This window comes from Canis lupus, chromosome 8 (assembly GCF_003254725.2).
Source record: "Canis lupus dingo isolate Sandy chromosome 8, ASM325472v2, whole genome shotgun sequence".
Taxonomy (NCBI): Eukaryota; Metazoa; Chordata; class Mammalia; order Carnivora; family Canidae; genus Canis; species Canis lupus.
Window position 1 is genome coordinate 29,166,598 of NC_064250.1, and position 14,208 is coordinate 29,180,805.

Genomic DNA, 14,208 nt, shown 5'->3' on the forward strand with positions numbered 1-14,208 from the left:
GAAGTGGACAATTTTTTGTTTTTAAGATTTTATTTATTTATTCATGAGAGACACAGAGAGAGGCAGAGACACAGGCAGAGGGAGCCCGACGTGGGACTCTAACCCGGGTCTCCAGGATCACGCCCTGGGCTGAAGGTGGCACTAAACCGCTGAGCCACCCGGGCTGCCCTGGATAATTTTTAAATGAGCACTACTGTAATTCTGAAAAAGTTGATATGCAGTTCAGAACCACTTTTGGGGTAACACTGGTTTAATATAAGGAAAATATTAGCTACCTACTTCTTAAGGATTATCATTCTAAAAACTTTTTTATGTTTAGTTTCACTATTTTATCACCTTTAAAATGTATTATTTTTGCTATAGCCATTTAACAAACATTATCATCCCCAGCTACTTAGGAAATTATGCAAGTAATAAGCTTCATTTTAGAAATGTGATTTTCAACACAGATCCCATTTCTAAGGGAAAATGGGGTAGTGTTAAGCTACTATATATCTAGAGGTAGGACAATGTATTTCTCCTATAGGATACAGAAAAATAGCTGTTAAGTATACCACTAACAGTACACCACCACCAAACTCTTAGATGAGATGACAAAAAAATTAAATTCATGGATTTGTCTTTAAGTGTATTCAGTTTCCACACAGCAAAAAGTAAACACTATCAAAATACTACTGGAATTACAATGCTACTTTATTTAAAAATAATCCCCTACTCTTTCCCTTGAAAGTCCCATTTACCAATACTCTCCACTACCTGTAAGGCTGCAAACATCATCATTTCTTCTTCTGTGCATTCAATTTCTTCTAGGAGAATAGCCCATTTGGCCTGCTCATAAAGCTGATTGATTCTGATTGCATCATACTGCAGCAAAAGAGACACAATCTTTTTACTACATCACCCTTAACATAAAAATGTTTGAAAAGTGAATATTCACTTTCAAAGCTTAACAAAAAGTTTTAATATACTTTTTTTCTGGGATTTTTATACAGTATCAAATGCTCAATAACAAGGATACCTATCGGGTTAGGTATATCTATATATTCCCACATCTAATTTTCCATTAAAAATGACATTAAAAATATGCCAAAATATTATTACTCAGTATTAGAAATAAGATTCTGTATGTTATTTTACAGGGAAATAATAATTAGATATTACAGAGCTCTTAACAAAATGAATCTAACTTGAGAGACATTTAAAGTAAGGTACAAGTGACTGATTTTCACTTGTTATTGCAACCTGCCACACTAAAATGTTACAGTCAGGGAGTAAGTTACTTCAGGGAACACCCTGCTCACTATGGAAAAGCATACTTAGACAAAGTACTAGGTCCTTAGTAATTATATTAAGAATCTGAAATACAGAGTACATATATATACTTGTGGTAAAGATTTACTTATATGTTACTGAATTATCCATTTAGTTATGTTAATAAAAATTAATAGTAATGTACTAGCAATACTATTTTAGAGTGGTAACAAAACATATGGCATCCCCTTCCCTAGCAAATATAACTTACGTTCCCAAAACAGTTTTGGTTTTACTGAAATGAGACATGATATGGCCTGAGGGGACTAAGACTGTTTTTTGTAGTTCCAAATTATACATTTTACCGTTAAAGAATTACTTAAGCACATAATAAAAAATGGTAAGCATATACATTAAAATCTATACTATAATCTAGACATGAAAAGGATGAGAAGTAGCCAAGAGAGGTTTTCACCTAAGAACGATAATAAGGAAGCAAAAGATCCAAAACACCATGCCATATGTTTTCTAGGGAAAAATACTCCAAGATTTCTTATCAAATTTACTCTTCTCAGAAAAGCAAAGTATTTCCGTAGGACAGATGATGCAGTCATTTGATAGTAAAAATATATAACAATGTTTGCCTAACTAAGAAGGAAGAAATGTAGACTTAGTTTTTCTTTGAAGCAACATCTTGTGATTTATAATTAGAAATTTGAAAGTCATTGAAAAGGTACTATTTCAGAAACACTTTTTTTTCCAGAAACTCTTATTTTACTAAAATCACAGCTTAAAGAGAGACTTAAAAAAAAAAATCCCTAAAACTAACTTTATCAATTCTATAGTACCAAGCTAGTGCATTTAAAATACAAATCAACCAAAAATTCAATTATTTTAACAAAAAAGAAAAAGTTTAATTATGTTCCCAACCTAGGAACACAATACTTATTTCAAATACAGATGCCTTTGTCTGAAGCTTGGGTTTGTAATATTATTCAGATGTTCTATATACAAATGATTACTTACCCCATCAATTCTAAAAAACAAACATCCAAATGAACCAAAAAAAAAAGAGATCCCTCTAAACCCTCGGTACCTTTGGATTCAAATCAAAAAAGCTGTAATACTTGAATCGGAGAAGCAAGGCCTCATTTTCCTTCACATCTTGTTCCATAAGAGATCTTGAGGAATCAAGCCACCTGGACAAATTAACAAGAGCAGTGGAATGCAAGACAAGATTAATAAAATATTTCTACCTCTAGTTGGAGAAAGAAATTCTTCAGTGTGTCTTTAATTCATTAATTTTTAAAAAATTTATTTGAGAGACAGCGTGTATACAAGCCTGATGTGGGGCTCAATCCCATGACCCAAAAGATCATGACCCAAGCTGAAATAATGAGTCAGAGCTTAACCGATTGAACCACACCCAGGCGTCCCTCAATGTTTCTGTATTTTAAAACTTACCCTTGGTTGATTTTTGCTTTGTCAAGAAGAGCCTGAGGCTTGAACATTTTCGCCAGAATTTCTGGTGATGTGATTGGCTGACTGACAGCAAGTATACCAGGGTTGCCTTCTGACAAAGCACTGTCACCAAACCAAGCAGAAGTTGGTGACAAGGGGCTTCCATCATGAGCATCGTAAGTGGGGGTCATTGTTTTACTGTAAAGTCCTGGGCTTGAATATATACTTCCTAATAAATAACATGAAAAATAGGTAATAAGTATGAATGAAGTACAGAATTTTAGTTTTTAATAATACATGCTATATAACGCAAATTGTGAAACAAAAGTTTCATTATGGAAGAGCTTAGTACATTATTTTACCTGTCTTGAAAACATGTAAAATTAACTTTAATTCTACTTGTACAACATTAGAACATATAATAAATAACAAGGTCAAAAGAATATAATTACATTGGCAGAAATTCTGGGGAAAACAGTTCAAGGGAATTAGAAGCTAAATGTTAAGAATATAGCTGAAGCAGACAGATCAAGTTTTTAATTGTGGCAAGGCTCACCTTTCAGAGGGCCAATGTAAAGAACATCGGTGCCTATAGGAAAGGAAAGACAGGAATTCAGAAGGTAAAGGAAAGGTAACAACAGAAGACAGAAACGAAATGAAAAGGAAAAGGAAATGGAAAAAAGAAAAACAGATTTTCCTAATGTGAATTATAAACCGAAGTAAATATTTTAGATGAATTTAAGAGTAAAGAATCTTAAAAACTGTAACATAAGTTTTTTTGTCCAATTCAAAAAAATGAAGTGCTCTAGTCAAGCATCCAGTGACAAACATATCCACGTTTATCACTCTTTGAAATCCACACCCTGTTTTAAGACAGCTTGATGTAACTGAATAAATGCACATAAACTAAGAACAATTTTATGTTAACATTTTCTCAGTTAATAGCTGAACTGGTTCCAACAGCTTTACAAATAAACTAGTAAAGCAAACAGGAAGATAAAGTTTTGCAAACAAAGATACATTTTATAATTAAGCCCCAAAGGCAGGGGTATTTTATCTTCCAATTCCTCAGTGTTCAACAGGGACATACATGTAGTAGAGGCTACATTAATTAAAACTTGTTGACTTAGTCAACTGACAATATATCCTCCATCATTTTAAATTACAAAAATTAAGGAGACTGGATTAAATTAAGACTTCAAAGTTCAGAATAATGTTAAGTAAAAGAACCTTCCCTCGAAGTCCTAACCCTTTTATGTTTGTTTTCAGTCATAATTTTTAAAAAGAAAATGTGTAAATGGAGGATGCAAAGAGAATGACTGTTTTCCCTTATCTAATTTAGGAATATGCTTAGGAATTTCCCTTCCACTCTAACAACCCCTCCATGCAATGATAAAAACAATTACTCCATGCAATGACAGAAACAATTCCCTATGAAACAGAGGTAGTCATGCTAGAGATTTTTATAGTTGTCATGACCTAGTCTAGGAAGAGCACACAAAGTAAAAAAAAAAAAATCTTTCTAGCCACATGGTATCTCATTTGATGTCCCTATGTGTTCTCCCAATGTTATTAGTCAGTAAAGCAATTTGCAGTACCTAAACATTGTTAAATAAGCAACAAAGAAAGCTGTCAATTCTTTATTAGCTTTAAAGAACATTGCGATAGTCAGTGATATCCTTAAACGCTTGAACTTTAAAACTACAAAGGCATTTTGTGAAAGGGTTACTTGGGCAGCCCATACTAATTAAAAGGGCTGAAAACATTACTCCAGCTTAAGTGGGCAAAAAATAATCTTGCTATAGTGAGTATATATATAAATAAGGAATAGAAAAACACTATCTTCCAGGCAAAATCTTCTCATTGTATATTTCAAAGATATAGCAAATAAATCTTTTACTAGGAATGTCAGAATACTGAAAATTCATTCCTAATTTGATGGACTATTCAGAATTAAAGGTAGAATTGACAATTTTATAAAGATTCTAAAACAAAATATATTCCCCTAAATTATACAATATTTAATAGAATCAGCCACCCCATCAATTCTCTGCCTTCTCAATTTCCTCGACTTTGTATATTCTACACTTCACATGTGATCACCTCACTGCTCTTATTCTTACCCTGTTAGGCACTCCACGATAATAATTCAGTTAGTTTTTCCAACAATCCTATTATTCGCATTTTAGAGGAGCAAACTGAGGCACAGAGAGGTTAAATAAGTTGTCCAATGTCAAAAGCTATTAAGTTTCAGAGCCAAGCTATAAATCAGCCAGTCTGATTGAAGCGATACACACCACCTCCTGGGTACCATAACTTATTTAAGCCATTTCCAATTGGTGTGATTTGTTTAGAATTTTGTCAGCTACACCATTGCTACTGCAAATGTGCCTTCCAACAGGTATGTTTGTACTTATTTCCCAATTCAATGCTGGGACAGAGGGTTAATGCATTTTATATTCCTTCTAAGTCTCAGTTCAGTGACAATCCCAACTGCCTTGTGTTTCTGATCGCTCAATTTAAAACATATTTGAAGTAGAAAGTTATTAAGGATAAGATGAACTAAGATACTTAGTTAACAACAAATAGGAGCTTGCTCAACTATATGGAAGGATAACCCAAACTGCGAGGAGGGGAGAGTGAGTTCAACAAAGCACTACAGTCTTGGGCCACCTACTACAAATCTTAAAAACCCCATGTAACTTTAGAATCTGCCTCATAACTTGGTTACTATGGTTACTAATTACATTCTTATTCTTTTTTAAAACAGAGTGTGAAAGTATTTAATACATTTTAGAAAATTTCCATCAAAATATCAATCTCCTACCATACTTAGGAAACAAACTGCAGGTGAATTGAAAATAACAAATGTTGACATTACAGATGAATTAAAACACATAAATATGAAATAATTATATAAAAGTATATAAAAAGGAAATATAGAAGAATTTTTGTAATAGTTGTGATTTTCTTAACCAAGGGTGAAAGCCCAAAACTATAAAGCAAATTACAAATCTGACTACATAAAAAATGTAAAACTTTAGTACAGTAAAAAGATCACAAAATTAAAAACTATAATATATATTACTCAACTATTATTCATACTAGTGTTTATCAGGGCAACTAAAAATGTAATTCTGAGATATTTTTATTGACATACTGGCAAAAATCAGTAGTGATTTACAACATGTATTATCAGTCAGAAGGTAGGAAAAGGGGCATTTTCATGTACTGTTGATGGGAGTGTAAAACTATCACTTTTACACTTTTATGGTGTATATTTGAACTTCTGGGAGACTTTCTGGAGTATATTTGATAGAATAATTAAATACTATCTAGGTAGGAAAACAGTTAAATATACATTTCCTAAACGGAAATTTTGACACTATTTATATTGAACTAGGGAGACCTTTTATTCCAACACAGAAAGATCACCAAAATCTACTGTTCAACGGAAAAACTCAAATTGCAGAATATACAGTATTTACTAAACTCTCATTCATGTCATAAAAAACATAATTAGACACAAATATAAACATATAGAAAAGGTACTCGCAAGTTGTACTCCAACTGTTTACAACAGAGTTTCACAGCAGCAAGGGAGTAAGTTGAAGTGGAATATTCACATTCAGTTTAGTAGGTTTTCTATACTATTGGAATTTTTTATAATCAGACTGTATGAATGTAGGACTTCTATAATTAAAGGATTATAAGATCCATTAATGTTATTCCAAGTGCAAAAACATAAATTACAAATGTATAACAGTCCTTTTTTTTTCAAAAATTAAAAAAAAATTTTTTTTAAGATTTTATTTATTTATTCATGAGAGAGAGAGAGAGAGAGAGGCAGAGACACAAGCAGAGGGAGAAGCTGGCTCCATGCAGGGAGCTCGACGTGGGACTCGATCCTGGCCGGGCCTCCAGGATCACGCCATGGGCCGAGAGTAGCGCTAAACCACTGAGCCACCCAGGCTGCCCATTAATTTTTAAATTTATTTTTATTTATTGATTTTTTTAAGTAGGGATGGAACCCAATATGGGGCTTGAACTCACAACCCTGAGAGTAAGACCTGAGCTGAGATCAAGAGTTGGACGCTTAACCCACTAAGCCACCCAGGAGCCCCAAAACCACGCTTTCATGAAAGACAAAAATGAATGCATAATTCTGTAATATTTGAATTTTTACTGTGAGCATACTTTTATAATTAAAGAACAGTTTACAAAAATGTTTTCAGGGAGCCTGGAATGAACTACAGGAAGATCCCAACTGTAAACGTGGGGCGGAGTCAGTCAAGAGGCAAGGAGAGGCCAGAGCTACCCTGTGCAGCCCATGCAAAGATGTCTCCCAGCCTCCGGGAAGGTGCATGGCTTGGGGAAAGCAAATCCTCACCCTGCTCCTTTTCAATTGAGAGCATTTTAGGACAAGACCAGAAGAAAGCCTGTGTTCCATCAATGAAACAGGCCCTAGACAGACAGACACCTGTAGTTCCTCAGCAAAAGATGTTAACCTATGTCTACATATCCTGAGCCTTCCCAATGGGATCTCATTCCCTTGTACTATGCATCACCCAGTACCAGAAAAAGATATTTGAAATATGAAAATTACTCAGCCTCAGAAAGACTGTCTTTCTGAAAAGAGGGCTGAGTTGTATAGAGGCCGAAGACCAAGAACTGCTTTTAGTCAAAACCAGACTGAAGTGTTGGAAAATGTCTTTACAGTAAATGCTATGAGTAATGCTGGTATTAATACTGGAGAAGACTTCGCTCAAAACTGAATCTAGAACAAGACAGAATCCAAATCTGTTTCCAAAATCAGCATGCACAGCTGAAAAAATCCCATAGAGAATCGCTGTTTTCAATGGTGAAAACAAATTTCAATACAAATCTCCTGGAATAGACAGAAAACTAAACACATGAAATCTTACAATTACAGAATATGAAGAAGCAATATCAAGTGTTAAAAATATGTTTTCTTTTACGTATATAACCTGTTATTTTTTTTCTAAAAATATATTGTCAATATTATAACATGGTCCCTATTATATTTGGGCACTTTTAGTTAAAGGCCTTTGCCACGTATTTTAATGAATATTTTCAGAAAAAAAGCCAGCTGTTTTAAAGTGAGCAAATTTAATAATTTAGTTTGCTTAAAAATTTTTTTTAAATGTTTTTGCTGCTTAAAAATGGCAAACTCCAAATAGGAAAAATGGCGTCTTGCATAAATGATTTTCCTGACAATGCCAAACAAGCAAAGTATTCATTACTTTCTGTATTATCTTAGAACCCAGAATTTTTCTTTGTCTAAACTGCCTTTAAGATTTTTAAGAAAAATTTCTAATGAGATAATTTTCTAATTCTACTTATATAGTAAATCCTGAAATTAGTAATTCTTAAGTCAGTACTATACTACAAAGTTAATTGTTTCTTGGAAAAACTCTTTCCCCAGCTGATCAGGCTCATTTCCCTCCCTCATAGGTAATTAGAGATTTGGTATTTTCCTCAGTAAAGTGGTGAAGCACTCAAGGGCATACCACCTGAGCACAGTTGTGAAAGCAAGGTATTTAAGAACTCCTAGAATATGTCATATTCTATGTAAGAATTTGACTAAAGTCTGAGAATCAAAAAAAAAAAAAAAGTCTGAGAATCAATTCATTCATGATGGTTCTTGAAAGATTACATTTTAAAAAAAAATTAAACTTTGTTAAAGTATAATTTATATGCTAATATTTTATCAAATGTTCCAACTACTATTCACACAGTATTTACTTTAAATATAACTGGAGAAATGATATTATGTAATGGTTAGTAACAGGAGTGTGAGCCAGATAGACCTGGATTTGAATTCTAGCTCTGCCCTCTATTATAAACCTTGGGCAAATTACTTTTTTTTTTTTTTTTTTTTTTTTTTTTTTTAGAGATTTTACTTCTTTATTTGATAGAAAGAGAATGTGGGCACATGGGGAAGGGCTGATGGAGAGGGAGAAGCAGACTCTCTGCCGAGCACAGAGCCTGACTTGGGGCTCAGTCCCAAGACTCTGAAATCATGAACCCAGCTAAAGGCAGACACTTAACCGACTGAGCCACCCAGGCACCCCATAAATTTCATACTTCTTGTAAGGTTCTTTGCTTTTAATACCACCAAAATCACAGGGAAAAATGAAAGATAAAGTATACATTAAATAACAGTTATCACTTACTGAGTATAACTGGCCATGCTCACACTGAGATGCTCACAATTCAAAAAGGAGGAACTAACGGAAACCAAGCCTGAAGAGTATATATTTAATCCTCACCACACCTGCAGTAAAGGAACATTTACATTTGCGAAGCAAGGCATCTGAAATCATGAAGGTATCACATACTGAGATACCTGGACCTGTATTTAGGGAAACAGTATGCATCTGATCATGTTTTTCAATATTTGGTTCAAATATTGACTTAAGGTGCTGACAAGTCATGGAAGCATACAAACTAGATGGAGTATACATCTGTAAATATTCAACTATAATTTAAAATTTGTCCACTTTACTGTATATAACACCTCAAAAAACAAAAACCCACCCTGCAGTTACTTAGTCCCATTTACACTATAAACTAAGTGAAAAAGGGATGGTGTCCCCTATCAGATGCCTTCAGTAACATAAATCTTCATGTATTAATTGAATTTTTAAATTAACCCTACTCTAATTAAAGGCACATTGTTTTATTCTCCTTTATCCTCCGTGTAATCCTGAAGTTCCTTGAGGTCTCCCCCCCAGTCAGTTGGCTCAACCGGTTTATTAACATCTTGTAACTATTCTTTGACCAAAATGTTCACTGTCAAGATCAGTCTGTCTGGATTGCCTTTTCTTACCATCAGAGTCCTAGCCACTGCAACTTTTTAAAAGCTTAATTCACAAACTCAGTTCCTCAACCTATAAAGTAAATATACCCTGTTTGGAATTGTTTTGTCTTCCAAATTCCTGCAATCCTACTTTCTGTATTTTCATTTAGCACTTATATATTACCTTCTTAAGTACAGTAACTGTTTTTCAATTAGCCTAAAAACTTATGAATAAGGATGTCCAGTCCCTGTATATGCCCAGGACTAAAGAACCATGTACTTTAATTAGTCATCTAGCTACCCAAAAGACACTGCCTATGCTCCTCCTGGATGCCATATGCTGAGTTGGGTTCTGATAACAAAAATGTGAAAGTTCTATCATGCCGAGAGCTCACAATTTATTAGGTGAGAACATGCAGTATGATACTAAACACAGAAAAGTCTGGTCTTAGAAGAGAAGGATACTTAATTCAGGTTGGGAAAGTAATAGAAGGAAATCTAAGGAAGCTTCTTAAAGGGGCAAAGTCTTAAAGGAAAAAGGTGGAAAGCCAAAGGGACCAACACATGCAAAGCATAGAGGTTTTAAATAACCCAGAGTAGTAATAATGTCTTAAATAAGTAATTGTGGTTTTCACAGAATACAGAAAAAAGAACTAAATATAAAACACTGTCCAATTTTTTGCAATACAAAGTTATTGCCCCCCTTTTAATTATTCTTGAGCAGAGAACCAGCCTTCCTTTTTATTGATGCAGCTATTAACAGACACTTGACATGATGATTTGCACACGACAGTGCCTGGTGGTGATTTCATGATTGCAGGGGAAAAATGCTGACGGAAAGTTTTTAAAAAATGATCACTCTCTTAAACCTATGTAAATCATTTGTCAAAAAAACACAATCATATGGATATATGCATGGTTCTCACAGTATCCTTTAGTTAGTCTAACAAAGTCTCACCTGATCCAGGAGTAATAAGAGGCCCCTCTAATTCAAGTGCCTCATCTTCAGACTGGTCATCTAGCTTTTTCTTTTTTTTCTTTGTTGGATCTCTGGGTTTTTTCAAGAGAGAAAGTTCTTCAGGGTGTCTGATATCTATTAAAATAAAGAAGAAAGATTATTTTAGTAGTGTAATGGAAAATTTAAACACTTTACACCTGGCAAATCCATCCAATATAAGAATTAATAATTTCCTTCTGTGTATGTTTATGTTTTGCCAAATATTAATGTTACTCAAAAGACTGAAGTATGGTACTTCTAAAAATAATCTACCAAAGCGTTCAATTCATAGCTTTGTAGTAAGTGTAGTAACCGTAAAGTAGAGAAATAACCATCTGCTGGGGGTACTGAGAAAATATACTAGAATTCTTATATATGTATTTGTTTTTCTAAAACCATAAAAAATTAAGATTTATATCCTAGCCACAGCAACTAGGCAAGAAAAAAATAAAAACATACCAATTGGAAAGGAAGAAGTAAAACTGCTATTTACAGATGACACAATACTATATATAGAAAACCTTAACTACTCCAATAAAAACTGTTAGAACTAATCAGTTAATAAAATTCAATGAAGTTGTAGGATAAAATAAATTAATATACAAAAACCTGTTGTGTTTTATTGGGGGCACTTGGGTGGCTCAGTCTGTTAAGTGTCTGACTCTTGATTTTGGCTCAGGTCATGATCTCGGGGTCTTGGGATTGAGCCCCATGTGGGGCTCTACACAGAGTCTGCTTGGGATTCTCTCTTCCCTCTCTTTCTGCTCGTGCTCTAAAATAAATATAATCTTAAAAAAAATACTCAACAATATTGATCAGGGAAATAAATGCAAGTTAAAACTATGAGAAAGCATTAGGTACCTGTCAGAGTAGCCAACATTAATAAGATTGATAATAGCCAGTGTTGGTGAGGATGTAGAGGAACTGGAACTTTCATACCCAGCCAGTGGGAATGGGAAATGAGACAAATTTTTTAAAGTTTCACAGTTTCTTATAAAGTTAAACATATACAACTCAGCCATATCACTTCTACTTACTTACTCAAGAAAATAAAAGCACATTATGTAATAGATTTACTCATAAAAGCCAAAACAGGGCAGCCTGGCTCAGTGGTTTAGCGCCGCCTTCAGCCCAGGGCGTGATCCTGGAGACCTGGGATCAAGTCCCACATCGGGCTTCCTGCATGGAGCCTGCTTCTCCCTCTGCCTGTGTCTCTGCCTCTCCCTCTCTCTGTGTCTCTCATGAATAAATAATCTTTAAAAAAAAAAAGCCAAAACTAGAAATAACCCAAGGGTACCTGGGTGGCTCAGTCAATGAAGTGTCTGTCTTTGGTTCAGATCATGATCCCAGAGTCCTGTGACTGAATCCCGCATCAGGCTCCTTGCTCAATATGAGGTCTCCTTCTCCCTCTGCCCTTCCGCCCTGCTCATGATCTCTCTCTTTCTCTCAAGTAAATATATAAAATCTATATCTGAGTTTTTTCATCTGTTAAATGAGAATATTAGTACTTCAGGAGGTTGTTGTGAAAATTAAATGATTAATATGGGTAACGTTCCTTGAACAAGGTCTGGCATAACAAGTACTTCATTAAGCGCTAAGTATTAATTTTTTTCTAATTAAAAAATTGCAATTATGGTAGAAATTTGGAAATTATGAAAGTATAAATAATTGAGTCATTTAAAACACATTCTTGAAAAATGGAATATGGCTATGTAAGTAAGAGATTACGTTAACAGATGTATAAAATTGCACTGCGTAAATGTAGCATAATTCAACCATTCTTCTAATACTGAGCCCATTATAAATAATGATTTTACAAACATATATCTGTGTACATATCTCTCCACATTTTATTTCTTCAAGAATTCATTGGAGTGGAATTACCAGATCAAAAGTTTATAATAATTTTAAGGCAAAAGTGGAGCAAGATGGACATGTTTTTTAAAGCTTAGCTTATTTGAAAAATAGTATATTTCCTTGTTTTAATTTACATTTCCTTATTTACTAGTGATGTTGTACATCAAGAGTTTTTAGCCATTTATATTTCCTTCACTAATTTTTCTATTAGGTTTCTTCATTTTTTTTCCTCTTAGGTTTCTTCAAGTCAGAGTTAATTTTCATGTAAATTGTATAGTAGCAAATCACACTGGATTTCTATTTTAAAAACTACTATTATAGGAGCACCTGGGTAGCTCAGGCGGTTAAGTGTCTGCCCCTCCCCCTGCTTATGCTCTCTCCCTCCCTCTCTCTCTCCCAGGTTTTAAAAATAAGTTCAAAAAACCTTTTAATAACTATATGGCTTTTTCTGTTTCTCTGTTGGTTATTTGAATTTTACTATTAGGAACACTCAGGTACAGGTCAGGTTTTTGTTTTGTCTCATTATTTCACCTATTTTCTGGGCAATGTTTTTCTGAAATATAAAAACAGAATTACCAGAAAAACTGTCCTGAACAAACAGGTTACCAGAGAACAGGTGAACATTACTGTCCTTTAATTATTAATAAATTTTAGGTAAGTACATTTTAAGTACTAAGCAGCAGAACCATGTTAGAATTAAATGCCTGCTCCTTAAATTCTGTCCCTTTCTTTATAAAAGCTTCCAGGCATATTTGATTTCCTTTTTCAAAAAATAATTTTTAAAAGATTCATTTATTTTAGAGAGAGAAAAAAACGAGTGGGGGTGGGGGGAGGCAGAGGGAGATGGGGAGAGAATCCCAAACAGAATCTATAAGGAGGGCTGAGCCTCACATGGGGCTCAATCCCAGGACCCTGAAATCCTGACCTAAGCCAAAATCAAGAGTAATCTACTTAACCAACTGAGCCAACCCTTGATTTCTTTTTAAAGTTAAAAATAGTATAGCATATTCTTTATAGCTAAGGTTACCTAATTAAAAATCCAAGATTCTCTTCATTCTTTTTTTTTTTTTTAAGTTTTATTTATTTATTTATTTATTTGACAGAGAGATCACAAGCAGGGGGAGCAGCAGGCAGAGGGAGGGAGAGGAAGAAGTCTCTCTGTTCAGGGGGGACCTGATGTGGAGCTTAATCCCAGGGTCCTGGGATTGTGACCTGAGCCAAAGGCAGAGGCTTAACTGAATGAGGCACCCAGGTGCCCGATTCTCTTCATTCTTGTATATTCCAGGTAAAAAGAGGTTAATTTACCTCAAATGTAATTTTTGAGATTTAATGCATTAGCATTAATTGCTTTATGTAGATTCACAAACTCAGGAGATGTTTCAAGTATCAAGTATATCTTTTGAGCCATATTTATTTAATTAATAGAATTGAATCATTTCCTAGAGTACTTTTAATTTTAATTTCTTTAAAATGTTTTTATTTATGAGAGACACAGAGAGAGAGAGAGAGAGAGAGAGGCAGGCCAAGACACAGGCAGAGGGAGACACAGGCTCCACGCAGGGAGCCCTACATGGGACTCAATCCCGGGTCTCCAGGATCACGCCCCGGGCTAAAGGAGGCGCTAAACCGCTGAGCCACCTGGGCTGCCCTCCTAGAGTACTTTTAAAATAAGATTTAACATTCTAAGAGACTTAATCACTGATGAGTTTCACTTTCAATTCTCAGTGTACCCTCGGCTTTAAATGCCATCACTACCATGTTAGGAGATAAGAAAGGCATTATACAATCCCAAGCTTTTGAATAATCACAACTTCAGTAT

General features: G+C 34.4%; 1 protein-coding gene and 1 pseudogene across 8 annotated transcripts in view; one reads left to right on the forward strand and one right to left on the reverse strand.

The window, feature by feature from the left end:
• The window catches only part of FERMT2 (FERM domain containing kindlin 2), an 80,504-nt gene that overhangs the window by 20,495 nt on the left and 45,801 nt on the right, over nt 1–14,208 (reverse strand). For 5 of the 8 annotated variants that reach the window (XM_025443628.2, XM_049113173.1, XM_049113175.1 and 2 more), the window contains exons 4-8: nt 10,494–10,628; nt 3,269–3,301; nt 2,716–2,941; nt 2,348–2,450; nt 757–864 (exon numbers count right to left, since the gene is read on the reverse strand). In XM_025443628.2, the coding sequence (XP_025299413.1) occupies nt 757–864; nt 2,348–2,450; nt 2,716–2,941; nt 3,269–3,301; nt 10,494–10,628 (605 nt within the window). The remainder of the gene's footprint in view (nt 1–756; nt 865–2,347; nt 2,451–2,715; nt 2,942–3,268; nt 3,302–10,493; nt 10,629–14,208) is intronic. The other 3 variants (XM_049113174.1, XM_025443634.3, XM_025443631.3) reach the window with 1 other exon arrangement.
• LOC112657585 (homeobox expressed in ES cells 1-like) lies at nt 6,644–10,499 on the forward strand (annotated as a pseudogene).